The 20,379-nt window shown below is 40.9% G+C and overlaps 1 protein-coding gene across 1 annotated transcript in view; it reads left to right on the top strand.

Annotated features, from left to right (window-relative positions):
- The window catches only part of LOC126324303 (glutamate receptor ionotropic, kainate 2-like), a 206,047-nt gene that overhangs the window by 134,647 nt on the left and 51,021 nt on the right, over positions 1 to 20,379 (top strand). The window contains exons 10-13 of the mRNA XM_049994948.1: positions 487 to 696; positions 4,237 to 4,321; positions 13,116 to 13,254; positions 18,399 to 18,536. Of these exons, the coding sequence (XP_049850905.1) occupies positions 487 to 696; positions 4,237 to 4,321; positions 13,116 to 13,254; positions 18,399 to 18,536 (572 nt within the window). The remainder of the gene's footprint in view (positions 1 to 486; positions 697 to 4,236; positions 4,322 to 13,115; positions 13,255 to 18,398; positions 18,537 to 20,379) is intronic.

The raw sequence follows: 20,379 nt of genomic DNA, 5'->3' as shown, positions 1-20,379 counted from the left end.
TTCCAGACGGAAGAGCCTACAACTGCTCGGCCACAGCTGCCGGCTTCTACAGTCAAATTCTTCAACAACGACTCTATTAGCTTTTGCGTAAACCCCACTTTTATCACTCTAAAAGATACATACTTGCCTAAAGAGTTTATCTCCAAAATCACTCCTTCGTTAAGACAAGTTGTGTTTCTCTCAGTACCTACAGACACCTGATGTCCAGAAGACGTCTCCTTTTGTCAGCTTTGCCTTTGAAAATCTTTGTTGTTGTGTGAATATATGCATGCCAGCAGCTGGCTTACCCATGGGTAAATAGTACTGCATAGCCTCGTGTAGTGGCATTCTCGGCCTGTGGTAACGTACGTCATATTCTGCCTTGGCCGTAGGCGTCCCGCTTGTCTCATTTACTGTCTGACGTTGGCAGAGCGTCTTGACACATTCATTACAATCTCCATTTCTCACCCATTGGAATGAAAAAATGGTACATGTATTATGTTTCAGGGAGCCCCGTACTTGATGGAGAAGGAGCATACGACGCCGCCGCGTGTCGGCAACGACAGATACGAGGGCTACTCGATGGACCTGATCACACAGATATCAGAGATTCTCAACTTCACGTTCGAGTTCAAGCTGGCGCCCGATGGGCAATACGGCAATAGAAACGAGAAGACAGGCATCTGGAACGGGCTCGTTGGCGAGCTGATCGCAGGGGTAACGAATAACTATATCATCATTATCATCATCCCCATCATCATTTCCTGCACGTATTAGGCTTCGCTTGTTACGCCTACAGATAGCGATTAGTCCAAGTCCTTCCATTTGATCTTGGCTCTCCCTGTGTTTCTTCATCTTGTTCGTTTGTATGTGTATGGTATATTTGGTAGTCTGTCACCCTCCATCTTACTGATGTGCTCTTTCCATTTATTTCTGTGTTCTTAGATTTTATTTATTTAGAGATTCTAATCCTAGTTTTGCTCTCATTTCTATATTTCACTTTCGATCTTGTGCGTTACATTCTGACAGCACCGCTCTGGCTTCTGATGGCTGCTACCGCCAAGCAGCGGCTCTTCTCAGTAGCTGTTGGAGTACTGATTATCCTCCGTGTTTTACTGTCCCTATTAATACTCATCGATAAAACAAATATTCAACTAGACTAATTCTGGACCGTTCTATCAAATGGACACCTGAAATTCCGCTTTAAAACTCATTTTGCTTGTAACGGGAAACAAACCGACGCTTTTCGTCGAAAACGTGTGTCACATGAGAGACCTGACGAATAGTATTTGTGTGGGATGACTCCACATACACAATGAAAAACGAAGTTGCAAATATCTGCTGAAACGTCAGAGGAATACGTATTGAGACGAACCGAAATGACACTTTTATTCAAAGACAATAATTACACTGAAGTCACCGGGGTTCATGATATTCTCCTAGACACAACAAAAGGCAGCACATGGTTCTTAATAGCGTTCTCGACCACCACGTACTGCAGTGCAGCTCTCCGACGTACTCTCTTGTTGGGCACACGGGAGGCTTGGAGATGTTGTGGTAGGAGGTTTGAATCCATCACCAGCGCGACTGGCAACTAGTGGATGGTCGTTTGCGCATATAACGTACTGCATTACGCACCGCGCACGTGCTCGATGGATTTTAAGTCGTGGGAATTTTTGGAATACTAGGAAAAATCGTCAAAATTCGAATGAATTACGCAGCAACTCTAAATAACGTCATATGCTCGCGTTGTCGCAGGGCACGTATGGTGGTGCTTGCTGCTAAACATTTAGAATCCCGTAATTATGTGCGTATTCTTGAAATGTGGGAGCAGATCAGCAAAATAGCCCCAGGACTATGACAACGTCATACGTTGCAAAAAATACCACTGGCAGCGGTACTCGGCTGGAAACTGTGAAAAAACACCCCGAAACTGTGAATAGTGGCATACAGAACAGAAAATATTCTGTTAGAAATTACAAGAAAACGAAATTGCAAATATCACCTGAATTTGTCTCTGCTGACGCTACTGTTGCTCAAGCGAGGTACAGAGCCCAAATGGCAAGTCAAGTCTCAGATTCTCGGCATTCTAAGACTGGGGTGGTGTGTGGGCTGGTGGAGAAGGAGCAGCAGGAGTACACTGCACTAGAGGGGGAGAGTAGGACGCCGTTTTGGGAAATAAATTATGGTAATTAATATTAGGCTAGAAGCAGCTGGACACAGGGGTAAACATGGGACACTCTGCAGCCATCTTGGGTCACAAATAATGGTACTTATATTGGCCGTTTCAGGTTATTAATTACATCTTAAATGAACAAAGCAAATGCCAAAATTTGCAGTTCTTTTGCTTACTGGTTATTAAATTAGGATAGGGCAAGTGCCTGGTTTGTTTACATAAGAGAATCTTGCAACACTTTGTCCAGAACATACATTGCCCAACTAGTAAGTCATGATTGTAAAATACTGACTCCAGTTATTTACAGAATAATGGAGAAACAAATAGAAGCCGAACTCGGTCAATATTAGTTTGGGTTCCGTAAAATGTAGGAACACATTAGGTAGTCTTAACCTATTTTAGAAGAAAGCTTAAACCTACATTCACAGCATTTTTAGATCCAGAGAAAGATTTTGACAGTGTTCACTGGAATACCCTCTTTGAAATACTGAAGATAGCAGACATAAAATGCAGGAGGTGGAAAGTTATTTACATTTGAAAAAAAAAACAGACTGAAGTTACAAGAGTAGAAGTACATGAAAGAAAAACGGTAATTGAGAAGGAAGTGAGACTGGGCTGTAATCTAATCCCGATGTTATTCAGTCTCTATGGTAACCAAGCATAGAACAAAACCAGATTGAAATTTTAAAGGAAAATGAAGTTCAGGGAGAAGAACTGAAGACTTTCTGGTTTGCCGATAGCATTTTAATTCTCCCAGAGACAACAGAGGACGTGAAACTGAAGTCGAGCGGAACAACCAGCAGCTTCAATAGAGAGTATAAAATGATGTGTCAACAAAAGTAAAACAATAGTAATTGAATCTAGTCGAATTCAATCAATCAATCGACGCTGAGGGAATTGGAGTAAGAAATGAGACACTGAAAGTAGCAGTTGAGTTTTGTTATTTGGGTAATAATATAAGTGACGATGGCTGAAGTAGTCAGGATATAAATTTCAGACTGGGAATTATAAAAAAAAAGCACATCTAAAAAAGGTGCATTTGCCAACATCGAATATAAATTTAAACTTTAGGAAATTTTTTGTGCAAGGTTTCTGAATGGGGTTTAGCCTTGAATGGAAGTGAAACGTGGACAGTGAACACTTCAAATAAGACTGGAATAGAAGCTTCCGAAATGTGGTGCTACAGAAGAATGCCGCAGATTAAATGGATAGATAGAATAACTAGAGAAACGAAAGATATGGTACAACTTGACTAAAAGAAGGTAGCAGTTGATAGGACGTCAAGGAATCATCAGTCAGTTAGTGGAGGGAACTGTTAAGGGGGGGGGGGGGCTAAAATTGGAGAGGGAAACAAAACCACAAGCATATTCAAATTGACGTTGACTGCAATAGTTTTGCAGAGACGAAGAGACTTGCACAGGATAGATTAGTATGGAGAGCTGCATCAAACTGGTCTTTGGACTGAAGCTACAACTAACACATAATTTTTATATATACATAAACGAAGAATTATTTGTAAATAAAATTTCACATTTAGAAAACTACCAGATTAACATATGACATTCCCTTTTTACCATTTAATACTGAAGTTGAGAGTCACTTCTTCTGCACGGTATTGTATCATAGATCTTACGCGAAACTAAATACAGATAAACAATGCAAGTACGAATACAACGTATATTATGCGTCAGCTTACGCTATCATTGTGATAAACTGGTACATTGGTAACTGATACATAACAGTCACGAGTACTGATGTCGGTACTTCCTACGTAGCGTTGTTAGCACCCTTTGTAGACAATTCTGATGATTTAAATGTACAGCAACATGGGCTATTACCAAACAATTGTTATAATTTACAGACACCTGCGTAGCACACGGATACTACGCAAATTTCTCCCCGACAAGCTGAATGATACACGTCATCACGGCCGGTAGGTGTAAGTTAATGTATGCCCCTCTCAGGTATTTTAAGGTCAACACTGGCACATTAAAGTTACTTTCACGTAAGACGCTAAATGAATAATAACTCTGTGAAATTTTCGTGTACTCACTCTTTCATTCGATTTGCTTCTGTTCCAGAGGGCAGACCTGGCCATCTGTGACCTGACCATTACGGAGGAGCGGCAATCGGCCGTTGATTTCACCATGCCCTTCATGAACCTAGGTGAGTACTCGTATTATTTACCAACCATGCTGTAACTTTTAAGCCTTCACTCCCCCAGTGTAACTTTTCAACCTTAATATTCCACTAGTGTAACTCTTGAACTGCGTTATCCAATGTTACATGCTTGTGCTAACTTTTCAATGCAGAGTTTTTAGTTTTACGTCTCAGTGAAACTTTTAGATTTTAACCTGACTGCGTACAAGATGTAACTTTGTGCTGACTAGTGCCTGTATGTAACCATTAGCTATAATACCTATGAAGGTACGTACGTGCATAATTGCATTTATTATGTGTAATCGTTATGAACAGTACCCATCTGACCTGCCGCATATGAATAACCATATTGCTGTATACACCTTACACATAACCTCAGTATTTAAATCTTCAACAAAAACACTCACACAGACACTAAGCTAAATAATATCAAAATAAGTATCGAACCAGTTATTCTTTCACTGAATGTAATCTGAACAGGTAATCACAGTTCCCTAAATGCAGAAGATAACGTTTAGTTCTATGCGACCTCGGATAAACAGGTAGTTGCAATGCAATTGCATTTCTCTGGAATAGGCTGAAAGAAATCACGCTGTTTTCTCCATTACTAAGAACAAGACTTGCAAGTGTATTCGCAGGTTGCAATGCAAGACCGCATTGCTTAAAAAAGAAGAGAATATAATATGTAGGCTCAATGCTGAGTAATTTGAAAACTACCTACATGATTGGACATTCTTATTGCTAAATTATTATACTTTAGAAATAAACAGTAAGTTTACAAACTCTCAATACAGAAATGTCGTGAAAATTAATTCTTTAATCAAATTTACATTCACTGCATTGAAGGAAAAAGGGGTAAAGATTGATGTGAGTCTTTCTTGATTATGTGTGTATTCTGCACTACTTGAAACAACAGTACCAAATGGTCAAACAATGCAAGTTACGAAATTTGCTACCCAGACCTCCAAAGGTTCTTCAAACACGACATCCTACCATTCTGCAAAGCTAGTGCACGCTTCACATTGCCCCTTTACTGTACACCAAGTAGCGGCAACAGCATTCCGAACTGAGGCCACATCACCAGTACATACAACAACCTCAGCCAGTGCTCCACACCGAAGTCTTGTTCAAGCAGACTAACCACTTCTCAGCAGTATAATCTTTGGAATCCAGCAAGTCTTATTTACACTTGTACTCAGCAAAAGCGTTTACTGTGGCATATATCACAAACAAACTGTCACTTATTACAATGTAACAACCTTTCTATGTGATATAATGGCTGGATAAGTTGTCGCCAATAGACATGAATTTGAAACACAAAAAAAATCATAAAATGAAAAGAGAAATTATAGACACATCATATTTGTCAAAGTCGTAAATATGGTAATAATGGATAGATCCCTAGGTGGAGCACTACCTCTCGTCACTAAATGAGTCTTGGCGAAGCTCCTAACGATGTGAGACGACCTTGTTAATCCTTCGGCTGTTCAAGAAGACTAATGTGGGTCAACAACTGTCTCGGCCCCAACTCGCCTTCTTATTCAACTGCTGAGTCTTCACCAGTTTCATATGTCTTATGACCAGTCTCGTGCAACGCCTCCTGCAACTAGATTGACAAGTCATTGTTGTTATTTACAAGTTTTTTCTCCCTCGTGAGAATCAAGAGATCGTGTCATATACGACAATAGCTAATAAGTCTAAATTTACAAGAGTAATTTAGTTCATTCAAGCTGTCCTAACAAAATCTGTATGTAGTAAACTGTATGGGAACTACCCAAATTTTCATACAACTAAGGGCGACAATGTCTAGATTTAGCTGTTAGCCACTTTCTTCTTCTATCAAAACGTTCTTTTTTTTCCAAAAAAATGGTTCAAATGGCTCTGAGCACTATGGGACTTAACAACTATGGTCATCAGTCGCCTAGAACTTAGAACTACTTAAACCTAACTAACCTACGGACATCACATAACACCCAGTCATCACGAGGCAGAGAAAATCCCTGACCCCGCCGAGAATCGAACCCGGGAACCCGGGCGTGGGAAGCGAGAACGCTACCGCACGACCACGAGATGCGAGCTCTTGTTTTCCAAAGTAGTTCTCTTTTTGATCAGTGTCCTTTGCATGAAGTTTTTCCAATGAGTAGATGCTGTATTGGAAGTGTTATTCGCCAAAATCTGCAAAGTTTCCACATAGAAATGCCATAACCTATCCATCGGTCTAATAACATTTCCCAGCTACAAATTTCTGATAAGTGAGAACAGGTTGAATTCAGATGATGTCAGAACTTGTGAAAATTCCACAATTCGTAATATAAATCCCTCCATCTTCCTATAGCCAAAGTAACTTTGTCCTGATGAAGAGTGTACAATACTATAGTTGAATTCTTTTATCTTGGCGGCTCACGCATGCCCGCCCAGACTTGGGAGAATGCTGCGTTGTCAGTTGCACACGACGCACGCGCCAATAGAAGCAGCGCCATAGTATAGCATAGTTCGCAAGCTTACGTATAATTGGGAGCGCGCAGTTCATGAAGTAAAGCCACCACGGCCGCATTAACCCTTTCGTTGCTACAAAGACGTACTCCCTGCATTCCGCGCGGTGTGTGATTTTGTCACTGCACTGCTCGCCTGTGCAGACACATCGTGTTCCGACTGCTTTGACACTCTTATCATTCGATTGCACAAAAACTATTTCGCTCAAAAATTAGATTTTTACACATCTTCTTGACTGATACCTTCCCCCCCCCCCCCCCCCCCATAAATAACTTAATTTTGTTTCGATGTTCAACGCAGTTATTATGCAGCATTAAATATAGTAAACCATTGCACGAAATTTTGAAGAGTTTGCAGAAGGCCGGCCGCGGTGGTCTCGCGGTTCTAGGTGCTCAGTCCGGAACCGCGCGACTGCTACGGTCGCAGGTTCGAATCCTGCCTTGGGCATGGATGTGTGTGATGTCCTTAGGTTAGTTAGGTTTAAGTAGTTCTACGTTCTAGGGGACTGATGACCACAGATGTTAAGTCCCATAGTGCTCAGGGCCATTAGTTTGCAGAGATAAAAGTCCATACAGTATACTTTCCGGATGGTCGATTTTAGTTGCCACAATGTTGAGAATGAAATGTGGACAAGATACCTAAATTTCATATACAATTTACTGTATAACAATATCAAATTTAAGTACCACATAGGTGTCGTATGTAATATTGAGAAATATTCCGTCTTTCGCGACTGTAACAAAAGTTTTATTTACACTGAGCATATTTGGCTTTATTTTAAAGCACTTCAATCAATCAAAAGGAAGTAGACAAAATACATTAAACAAAACTGTGGACTTACAAAAATATTAAGACTTCAATATACCGTCTATCAGTGAAGTGCTCTGAGCTATGTCAAATATAATTTTTGTGTGCGGGAAACACAAACATCATTTATTTGCTAAAACACTGATCAGCCAACACAAACGTTGAATATTGTGGTACCGCAACACAAAACTACGAAAGGTGACTTAGCAATGGAGGAGAGAAAATACTGTCCACTGAAGATGCTTCAAAAGAGAGAAACGCGTCTGGTCTAAATAAGTCGCTTATACTGTCCACTGAAGATGCTTCAAAAGTGAGAAACGCGTCTGGTCTAAATAAGTCGCTTATTGCAGTTGCAGAAGAGGAATATATTTCAGTACCATTGGTAAAACTGCGACTGTATAACAAAAACAAGAAAGAGAACATGAGTACCATTGTGTATGTGCCATGCCTTTCATTGATTGTTGTGCTTTAAAATAAAGCCAAACGCGTCCGGTGCAAATAAAACTTTTATTACAGTCGCGAAAGACGGAATATTTCTCAATATTACATATGACACCTATGTGGTACTTAAATTAAATGAGATATTTTTATACAGTAAATTTTATATGAAATTTAGGTATCTTGTCCACATTTTATTCTGAACATTGTGGCAACTAAAATCGACCGTACGGAAAGTATACGCTATGGATTTCTACCTCTGCAAACTCTCCAAAATTTCGTGCAATGGTTTACTACATTTAATGCTGCATAATAACTGCGTTGAACATCGAAACAAAATTAAGTCATTTATGGGGGGAAGGTATCAGTCAAGAAGACGTGTAAAAATCAAATTTTTGGGCCAAACAGTTTTTGTCAAATCGAATGATAAGTGTGTCAAAGCAGTGGGAACACCATGTGCCTGCACAGGCGAGCAGTGCAGTGATGACAAAATGGCGCACAGCGCGGAATGCGGAGAGCACGTGTCTGCAGCAGCGAAAGGGTTAATGAAGAGACAAAGCACTAGAAATTTCAAAAAATTGCGTTCAAACGAATATAATTCGTGAAGTAAGGCACTTCGATATTGTTTTTAAATAATGAAAGTATTAAGCAGCACACAAGGTTTGAACTCATAACCCTTAGCGTAAAAGCCCAACACCTTAACGGTTGCGCTAACGCAGCTCGTCTGACTACAAAATGCCTTGAGGGCTCTAACACGTCACGCAAAATACTGACACTATTGGTATGACTATGAATTTCTCACGTTTCGTCGAAATACAGCAGGAAATAAACAATTACCGCTGTTCTTTATTGCGGAAAAGCGGTTCGTGAGTTTGATACAAACACCTTTCCTTGCTATCGCCTGAATTAGGAGTCTTATTGCTTGTTTGGTTTAATTAATTAATAGAATATGAAGCAATTGGTATAAAGAATGCTTTTTCCAAACTTTCTATAAAAGAAAGTCTGCTATCAAGACAATGCTTTTGTTCTATTATTTTATTTCTGACTGAATGTTTCTAAAAATGAGGACACTCGTCCATGCTCTGCACTGCAGTCGAGATCTGGCAACGTCGTTCTCTCTTCATTGGCTGACTGTATATTGTGACGTCAAATGCGCAGAACGAACCTAAACTCGGCCGCCAACATAAATGACGCGCACTTTATTTAGTGGCGACAAAGCACACTGTTCGGTGTACGTCGCAGAACATGGGCTCTGTAGCAGACGACTCTACGGATTCCCACGCTGACCCAACGACACTGTCAATTTCGATTTCAGCGGAGACGGGTTCATCGAAACGGACTGTAGATCGGTGGAAACACGTTGTCTGGTCGAATTAATCATATTTCTTATTACACCAGGTCGACGCTCATGTGTTGATACATAACAATCAAGGTGAATAGTTTCTCGAAATCTACACTGCGTTACCGAAACAAACCGGTGTGGCTCCATCTCCGAAGGCAATGTCATTTTGCAGCAGGATAACGTTTTGTGTCACAAGACCATCATTGTGTTACAGCCGTTTGCGAATCATGATAGTGAACTCATGTCGGTGTCTTGCCCACCGGATTCGCCTGTTCTGAAACCGATGAAACACATCTGAGGCGATGTCGAGCGCTACCTCACCAGTCCTTAATTTATGCGAATTGCCTCACCTGTGCCACATCCCTCCAGAAACTTACCATGAACTCATCGAATCCATACTACACTACCAAACTGTTGTTTTGCGCTCCAAAGGTGGACTCGTACGCGAATAAAGAGTGTTCTTAACGTTTTAGCTGATCAGTGTATCTTTAATCCTGAATGGTCCAATACCATCCTCTCGTTTTTCCCGATGTTCTCATTTGTGGTTGTGAATTTAGGACATTAATCGCGTAGATTATGTTAATGAGAAGTAAAGCCACGTTTGAAGTCAGCTGTTTATTTCTTTTAATACGATGAAGTAGTTTCCTTATCAGTCTTCACCATCTTTGGATAAATTTCCATTGGCGGTGGAACAAAACAAATTTTTATGACTGCACAGATTCCCAGTTTCTACAGTTTCATTAAAGACACTGAACAGTATAAACTAATCTAATGTGCTGATAACGTTGACACTTGACGTGTACTATTGTGATGCAAGTACCTGAAAAAGCGAAACAAATATCTGTGATTCTAACACCATCTCTGTGCCATTCCGACAGTTTGCATCTTGCCCTGATACCATAGATATCTTCCACGTATCTGTTGTCCCGTAGTATGCTCACAGTCCATCCCCTGTAATAATACGATTCTGATTGAAATCGTATCGAGTCACTGTCTCTTCTTAATGACTTTATGAGGTTTTTTGAGTTTCCTTATCACCCAGCGTGGGAAAGTCTTTCTCAACCGAACTGTTCGCAAATGATTAAGTGCACACTGCCTGATATCTACAAGGCATTAGCAATATCAGTTTCGAATATTACGATGTTCCTTAAGCAACCCTTCAGTATAACATACATTTCTATCTCTGATGGATGTATTCCGATGAGCTGAAAGTATAGCGTGATATCTATTTGCCTCGTTTTCAAAGAAAGCATTCCCAATTCTGTATCTCGAAGTCCTCCAGGTCCTGGCTTCTTTACTTTTACTAAGAAAAGTGATTAGGTTTAGAAGAAAAATACGTATTATATCATCCACAACGAGAGATTAAAAATTCAAAGGGATCGAACATGCTAGTCATTTAGTAATTCATTATTTCCGTGTTACTCCTGAAGATACCAAGCAACAAACAAAAGTCAATTTCCTTGACCTTCATATGATTTCTATAACACAGACCACGAAATTCTTGTTACAGAATTTTAACATTACAGTACTGTAGTTCTGAAGTGACTGAATACCGAAGTTTAAATGAAATCGTATGACACATATTAATTCTTAAACATACTCGGAATACTTTCACCTCAAAACAAAAATCTTCTTCAGATAAATGGCTTTAAAAAAAAAAAACATAAGGATAATATTTACATTCACAATGTTCTCTTTCCCTCACCAAGTGAAATAATTTTTTACGAAGGCTATTCAGACACGAATAAACCTTAATATAAAAGATGTATTTCATTGTAAAAAATACACGTGCGAGCATTTGGTGTCTGTTCGCCCAATGAAATAAGTTAGTGATAGTAAATATGATTGGCCTGTAAATTGTTGTGAGAGTGTTCCACTCAGTTTCACAAGCTTCTTTATCTCGCCCTTGTTTCTACTGTACAAATTGAGTACGTTATGAAAATTAAAACTACGTTATATTATTAAGTTTACGCAGATGCATAGACGTGAATGTATGCAAATGCATACACCTTTTTGCTGTAATATACATAAGGAATAAATCTGTGGTTAGTTCTCCATCTGTTGCATGTGAAATAGATACACAGCAATAAATAATGAAGATTTAGATAAAAATTTGTACATACACTCCTGGAAATGGAAAAAAGAACACATTGACACCGGTGTGTCAGAACCACCATACTTGCTCCGGACACTGCGAGAGGGCTGTACAAGCAATGATCACACGCACGGCACAGCGGACACACCAGGAACCGCGGTGTTGGCCGTCGAATGGCGCTAGCTGCGCAGCATTTGTGCAACGCCGCCGTCAGTGTCAGCCAGTTTGTCGTGGCATACGGAGCTCCATAGCAGTCTTTTGGTAGCATGCCGCGACAGCGTGGACGTGAACCGTATGTGCAGTTGACGGACTTTGAGCGAGGGCGTATAGTGGGCATGCGGGAGGCCGGGTGGACGTACCGCCGAATTGCTCAACACGTGGGGCGTGAGGTCTCCACAGTACATCGATGTTGTCGCCAGTGGTCGGCGGAAGGTGTACGTGCCCGTCGACCTGGGACCGGACCGCAGCGACGCACGGATGCACGCCAAGACCGTAGGATCCTACGCAGTGCCGTAGGGGATCGCACCGCCACTTCCCAGCAAATTACGGACACTGTTGCTCCTGGGGTATCGGCGAGGACCATTCGCAACCGTCTCCATGAAGCTCGGCTACGGTCCCGCACACCGTTAGGCCGTCTTCCGCTCACGCCCCAACATCGTGCAGCCCGCCTCCAGTGGTGTCGCGACAGGCGTGAATGGAGGGACGAATGGAGACGTGTCGTCTTCAGCGATGAGAGTCGCTTCTGCCTTGGTGCCAATGATGGTCGTATGCGTGTTTGGAGCCGTGCAGGTGAGCGCCACAATCAGAACTGCATACGACCAAGGCACACAGGGCCAACACCCGGCATCATGGTGTGGGGAGCGATCTCCTACACTGGCCGTACACCTCTGGTGATCGTCGAGGGGACACTGAATAGAGCACGGTACATCCAAACCGTCACCGAACCCATCGTTCTACCATTCCTAGACCGGCAAGGGAACTTGCTGTTCCAACAGGACAATGCACGTCCGAATGTATCCCGTGCCACCCAACGTGCTCTAGAAGGTGTAAGTCAACTACCCTAGCCAGCAAGATCTCCAGATCTGTCCCCCATTGAGCATTTTTGGGACTGGATGAAGCGTCGTCTCACGCGGTCTGCACGTCCAGCACGAACGCTGGTCCAACTGAGGCGCCAGGTGGAAATGGCATGGCAAGCCGTTCCACAGGACTACATCCAGCATCTCTACGATCGTCTCCATGGGAGAATAGCAGCCTGCATTGCTGCGAAAGGTGGATATACACTGTACTAGTGCCGACATTGTGCATGCTCTGTTGCCTGTGTCTATGTGCCTGTGGTTCTGTCAGTATGATCATGTGATGTATCTGACCCCAGGAATGTGTCAATAAAGTTTCCCCTTCCTGGGACAATGAATTCACGGTGTTCTTATTTCAATTTCCAGGAGTGTAGATACGGAGGAACACTAGACGCTTCTAAATAGAATCGTGTTATTACTTTAAGGAACAACTGACAACACGTTCAGTTTTGAAAACCAGGAGTTCTTTCACCGTTAGCAATTGAAGTTTTCTTTTGATCGCTCGGAATGAATTTCAGTTTGCAGTATCAAGTCACAATTTTTATGTTCCAGGTATTAGCATCTTGTACAGTAAGTCCGAGAAAGCGGATCCGAACCTTTTTTCTTTCCTGGATCCGTTCACCATTGACGTTTGGATTTACATGGCTACGGCATATCTTGGAGTATCTTTAACTTTCTTCGCACTGGCAAGGTTAGTAAACCCTTCAGCACTGTCGCACTACTGCGGCATAGAGATTTCTAACCTATTTGTTGAAACAGATTTCTTTTCTGTTCATCATTGTCTAGTAAACTCACTGCCGGTGGTATATTAAATTTTAAAATTTGGTTAAAATTTCGGAAAATGTGGCAATGATATGACAAACTACCCCCGGTGACTTCACTCCGAACACATCTAGACCTGCTCCAGTTGTGCGACAAGTAAAACGTAGCTATTTCCTCAGTTTCCTTTGTTTGTACGAGGGTGTCCTGGAAAGTAATGATACCGAATTTTTTACGTGAAACCTCTTAAAGTTTAAAAAAATAAAACAAATGTTATTAACATCCGACATCTTTATTCTATATGCCTACATATTTATTTCTCGACATAGTCACCCTGATGACGAACGCGTTTCTGTCAACGAGAGACTAGTTTTTTGATGCCGCCACTATGGAGAATCTGACTTTGTTGACGCAGTCGCAACCTCACCTCTGCCTGCACCGCTTCATCACTATCAAAGTGAAGTCCTCGAAGGTGCTCTTTCAGTTTAGGAAAAAGATGAATATCGATGGGCCCAAGTAGAATCTGTATGGAGGATGATCGATGACAGTGAAACCAAGGTGTCGGGTTGTTGCAGACGTCGCAGCACTCGTGTGTGGTCTGGAATCGTCACGCTGAAGGAGAGGGTTCACCATGAGTGGACGAACTCTACGAATTCGAAACTCATTACAGTACGCTGTTTCACACGCACCGACATAGTTACGTTATACATCGCCTTATTACACGCTAAAATTCAGAGCCATCTAGCGGGTCAGACGTCTGCAAATTTGTAATCATGAAGAATAAAAATGAACAATATTAATAACGTTTGTTCTATTTAAATCGCTTTTTCACATAAAAATTATGGAGACATTACTTTTCAGAACGCTCTCCTGTTTCTCCCTGAGCCCTTCATATATCATTTACATCCTAATTTTTCATCGCTCTTCTCTATGTCCTTTATCTCCATCTGCAAATGTTTCTTTCAGATGGTTTTCCCTTTTCTGATAACTACATTGCTTGTCCTGTTTCCTGCATTTACTCATACTTATCATCATTTGCAGTGAAAATCGACTGTATTAACAGCACACTAAATAAACATTACGTTCCACCCCATTCCAATCATGTGTTCTCGTCACTTTCTCCTTATTTTTTCATTATATTAAATTCAAATCATTGTTTAATTTTTGCTCGAGATTGCAAATGTAAAATTCAGCTAATAGTCCAATAAGACTGCCGCTCATTTATTCAACCTTAATTACGAGTTTCATCGTTTAATCAAAGGTTTATTTTATTTATGATTCTGTATTCCACACGAGGTCTGTGACTTCATGTCTTTGCTCCTTTACCGTCTTTGTAATTAATTGTTAAAAACTATTCAGTAGCGATCGCATAATTTTTTTTTATTTAAGACAACCAGTTTCAACATGCCATGCTGTCGTTTTCAGGTCTTAAAATATTTTGTTCTAAAACATGTTCACTTTAACGCTGGCATCACGCACAAGATGTCAAGTGGATAAAAATAGCACTTTGTAACATATTTGTCATCGCTAAAATATTTAAAAACACCAAGCACCTTGTGTAACAGTATATATAATTGATCACAGTTACTTGTTGCATCAAACAAAACACGGTTTGCTTTTTCGTTGTCCTCCCTCCCCGGACAACGGGAAAGCAAACCGTGTTTACATATGCTGGACAAGCAACTATGAGCAATATGTTCATGGACATAGCCTGTTGCACAAGGAGATTATATTTTTAAATATTGTACCGATGACAAACCTTTAATAATGTACTATTTTTATCAACTTGATACCTTGAGCGTAACGCCAGAGTAAAATTAAGGTGTTTTACAACAAATGATTTCAGGACCTGAAGATGACAGCACAGTCTGTCGAAACTGGTTGTCTTAAATAAACAAACTGTTTTACGCGGTCTTGGTTGTTGAATGGTTTTTAAAAATTAAACAGATTGCCCTCCAGTTCTGTCGAAATGAGAAAATTCAATTTGGAATTAATGTTTTTGCTTTCTTTAGCAACGTGAAGGTGGGCTACGTTTTGTGAATATTGATCGTAGTGTGTGGTACCTTAAAACATTGAATGGTGCATATTAAATCGATAATTATTGAATTATGTAGCACATAAGTAGTGCACATACCACATATTGAAGTTTATACTTGTCTCAGGTTGTTATATTCAAGTTATAATCCTTATACGAGCGTTAATCAATTATTATCCGCAAAGTAGTTATAAAATTTTGTTGCAAATCAAATAGGAAACTTACAAGAACATCATTTTTCGACATAGTCTCCTTGCGTTTCAACGCACTTGGTCCATCGCTGTACAAGCTTCCTGATGCCCTCATAAAAGAAAGTTCTTGGTTGAGCAGCAAGCCAGGAATGCACGGCTTCTTTCACTTCTTCGTCCGAGGCAAATCGACGGACCCTCAATGCCTGTTTCGGCAAACCAAACACGTGATAGTCAGAAGGGGGAAGATCAGGACTAAATGGAGGATGATCCAGTACTTCGAATTTGAGTTTCTGGAGCGTTTCAGCAATGTGGGCAGCAGTATGCGGACAGGCATTGCCTTGCAACAACACAACACCTTTTGACAGCAAAGCTCGGTGTTTGCTTCGAACTGCAGGCTTTAACCTGGCAGTAAGCTTCTCACTGTAACGTACACTGTTTATTTTTGTGCCCCTTTCCCCATAATGTTCCAGTACTGGACCTTGTGCGTCAGATTTCCTGCGGAGGGTTGGGTCTTAAACTTTTTCTTGCACGGTGAATTTTAATGTTTCCATTTCATACTCTGCCGTTTACTCTCCGGCTAGTAATGAATCCATGTCTCGTCACCATTAATGACACTGTCTAAGAAGTTGCCCGCTTCGTTACTATAACGATCCAAATGTTTTTCGCAGATGTCCAAGCGCGTTTGTTTGTGCAATTGTGTGAGTTGTTTTGGGACCTATCTTGCACAAACTTTATGAAATCCAAGTCTGTTGTGGATGATTTCGTAGGCAAAGCCGTGACTAATTTGCAGACGATGTGCCACTTCGTCAATAGTTAGTCGTCTGTCTAAGAGAATCATTTCACGTGGACGCTCAATGGTTTCTTCATTTGCGGCTCCTTCATCGTGCGTAACACTTGTGCGACCATTTCGGAATTTTTCAATCCATTGCCGGCCGTTGTGGCCGAGCGGTTCTAGGCGCTTTAGTCTGGAACCGCGCGACCGCTACGGTCTCAGGTTTGAATCCTGCCTCGGGCATGGATGTGTGTGATGTCCTTAGGTTAGTTATGTTTAATTAGTTCTAAGTTCTAGTGGGTGATGACCTCAGATGTTAAGTCCCATAGTGGTCAGAGCCATTCAATACATTCGTAGACACTCCGTTGTGGCAAAACACTGTCCCCGGACCGTGCTGAAAGTCTTTGATGAATTTCGGCGCCTGATACGCCTTCAAACCACAAAAAACGGATCACTGAACGTTGCTCTTCTCTGGTTCAAATAGTCAGCGGAACAGCCATGTTTAACAGCACAGCAGCGATAACGAAACTAACCTAGCAGCTTAAAAATTGCAAAGATATTACAACAAATAAACAAAGCATGCGACATCAACGTAAAACTACAGACTACCAAAATAAACAAATGTAACTAAATTGCAGATAGTAATTGACTTACCCTGTAACTCTATTGCAGCCACGTTTTTCAAAATTATTTTCGAGAAGATAGTAAAAAGATTTCTGCTTAGCGTCCCATCGAGGTTATTAGAGACTCAATTCTTGCTCGAACTGAAGAAGAATGGAGAAGGAAGTAGGTCGAGTCCTTTATAAAGAAAGATTGTAGCGTTTTCCTTAACCGGATTACAGAGACAGCGGAGATCCTTAATCGGGATGGGGTGACTATGATTACAACCACCGTCGTTCAGGCTGTGATTTTACTGTTTTACCCCTGCACCCTAATGGAAACATCAGTCTGGTTCATCTAAAAATTGCGTTTCAGATGTGAATTTCTCTGGAAGAGTACTCTAGTATTTAGTACTAGTTGCGACACTATACGAATTTTGTACATTTTTTCCGAAGTCTAGAATTACAGCACTATCGCACCCCTAATTATATCTTACCTCCATCTTCATAGGTTGACATACTACAGAAACGCACACAGGAAGTTAATTGCGGGGCATGTGGCTGTGAATTGTGAATTTATCGTTCTACGATAAAGACAGTCTCCCCTTTTCCTCTTGTGCTCGCGAAACACACCGTTGAAAGCGAATACTTTCGAAACTGTCACTGTCACTGCTGAGAATATTAAAATGAGCAAAACAGATAAACGGACCGGTATTGCTTACAGGTAGTCTGTTGAAAAGGGAAGGGCTATTTTTGGGAATTTATCTTGATACCCCTACATAACAGCTTGCCAAACGTGGAACTCTGAGACCGGAAAGATCTCGTAGAGCGGTCCTGCTCGTTAGTTCCTCTGCTCATTATTATTCCACGTGACAGTTCTGCTAGTTGGACTCGTTTCCACACCTCTTTACAAGGCAAATCAAGTAGATCACAGCGTGTAGGCTTTCACGGCCGGCGTCTTCAGTAATTAAAACTTCCAGGCTAAGAGACCGTGGTTCAATAGTAGAAATACTTCTCCCTGACGTTTCGTTGCCACCTGCGGGCAACATCATCTGAGGTGAGTCTACGACTGGCTGCTAGACCGTGGAGGTCCTGTTTATATAGAGCGCGTAGAGGGCGCCACCACTCGTCACGTGTTGTCAACAGTGAAACTGTCTCTGGCTGGCGTCATTACTCTCGACCGAAGGCAATCGATTGTCAGTTCTTTGGTACAAAGTCGATCGCCATATCTTATCTAACTTCAAGCCTTCTTCTTTCCTGTTAAAATTATTGTGGTGTTTAAAAATCTCTACAGCCTCTCTACACATACGTGCATAATAATGCGATGTCTTAGCTAGCACGCTCGTCTCACTAAATTAGCCTGGAAGTTTTAAGTACTGAAATCAAGTAGATGTTATTTAAAAATGTGTTTTGTGAGTTCCTTAGGTCTTCATTTCTTCTTTCCACTACATGATACGACACTGGTCCGTGATATTGCAGGATGGCCCCTGGCGAATGGGACAAGGGTCACCCCTGCGACCCGGAACCAACGGAGCTGGAGAACACGTTCAACATGATCAACATCTTCTGGTTCTCCATGGGCTCCCTCATGGGACAAGGCTGCGACCTGTTACCCAAGTAAGTTGACATTCTTACTCTGTATATCAATATATACTGAAGCGGAAAAATTGTAACAGAAAACGCAAATAAGTTGTACTGTCGTTTCCATATTGCATGTCCTTCACTCATACTAGTGTGACACCTGAGATGTTTGGCAGCACTGTGCTGTGTCCGTCTCTCATCACTGCGACAATTAATTGTTGTTCGTTGGTATCACACTTGAAAATGGCTAGTAATGGTGAGAAAATAAACTATAATTTTTGGCATAAGCTTACAGCCCCGGCAAACCGCAGTTTTAATCTTTAATAAATATACTCTCAAAGCTGAAACGTAGAACTCTACAAAAAAAAAGAAAAAATGTTAGTATTCACTTTCATCACTATGCTCACTACAAGACCTCGAAAACAAACAAAATAAAAAAAGGTATTACAGCCATTGCGTGAACTATGAGAAGATTCCCTTTCCTACCAGCTACGCGAATGAAATACATTACTGTATTTTCCAAGAATAACAGAGATATATTTATTGGTAGAAGTCTCTTGCTATTTCGACACAAACATACTAGATTCTTTTTAACGTCAGCAAATTATTGGAAGAATTAATATCTTGTAATATGGTTCCACAGCAACTACAAAAATTTTAAATGAATTCAGATTCCCTCCAGCTGTTACTGTTGGAAATATGCCATTTTCAGGCGTTTTCAAAACGCAATCCAGCGTAGTGAGAACTGTGTGTAGTTGTAATAACAGTGCTTATAACCAATTTTGTAGTTTATTGAAATTTATAAACTTAAAAGATTTTGACATAGGGTTTACATAAGGCGGAGATAACAACTTCATATACGTATCATAGAACAAATAATAAGCGAAATCAGACAACATTCCATTTTGCGTACTACAGTGGATTCTGTACACCACGAAAGGTTGACGCTGAAAGTGCAAATATCCAAAACAATCTAGATTTTATTTATTTCTGAGGTGTGCTTGTTCAATGAATATGTATTGTGGTTTCTCCGTGGAGGCGCTATAAATTTCAGTTTCTTCTGGGGCGTCCATTAATATGCCTTTCTCTATACCACGTAGTACCTCTGAGAATTCCTCGAAGCTACTTGTGTTATGATTGTGGTTCCATAGATGCTCACTAAATCAAGATTTATCATTCTCACTTAGATTGTTTGTTTTCTTAATGTGCTGGAGAAACATCTACCTGCTTGCACCACAGAAAAATTTCCATGTTCACCACAAATGATTTTAAAAAGGTGTAAATGGTTTTGTTTTGTGACTGGTGTATTTGACTGTAAGTGTTCCTAGTTTGTTGTTCGTGCAGAATCCGATTCGTACATTGGTTTCACAAAATTTAGCAGCTGTTCTGTATTATTTGGCACTATAATAAGGTAAGGCAGTGTATTTCTTGTTTTTTTTCTTTTGCTTCTCTTGTTGTTGTTGTTGTTGTTGTGGTCTTCAGTCCTGAGAATGGTTTGATGCAGCTCTCCATGCTACAGTATCTTGTGCAAGCTTCTTCATCTGCCAGTACCTACTGCAACCTACATCCTTCTGAATCTGCTTAGTGTATTCATCTCTTGGTCTCCCTCTACGATTTTTACCCTCCACACTGCCCTCCAATACTAAATTGGTGATCCCTTGATGCCTCAGAACATGTCCTACCAACCGGTACCTTCTTTTTGTCAAGTTACGCCAGAAACTCCTCTTCTTCCCAATTCTGTTCAATACTTCATCATTAGTTATGTGATCCACCCATCTAATCTTCAGCATTCTTCTGTAGCACCACATTTCGAAAGCTTCTATTCGCTTCTTGTCCAAACTATTTATCGTCTATGTTTCACTTCCATACATGGCTACAC

The sequence above is a fragment of the Schistocerca gregaria genome, chromosome 2, assembly GCF_023897955.1.
Source record: "Schistocerca gregaria isolate iqSchGreg1 chromosome 2, iqSchGreg1.2, whole genome shotgun sequence".
In the NCBI taxonomy this organism is placed as follows: Eukaryota; Metazoa; Arthropoda; class Insecta; order Orthoptera; family Acrididae; genus Schistocerca; species Schistocerca gregaria.
This window is presented reverse-complemented; position numbering and strand designations above follow the sequence as displayed.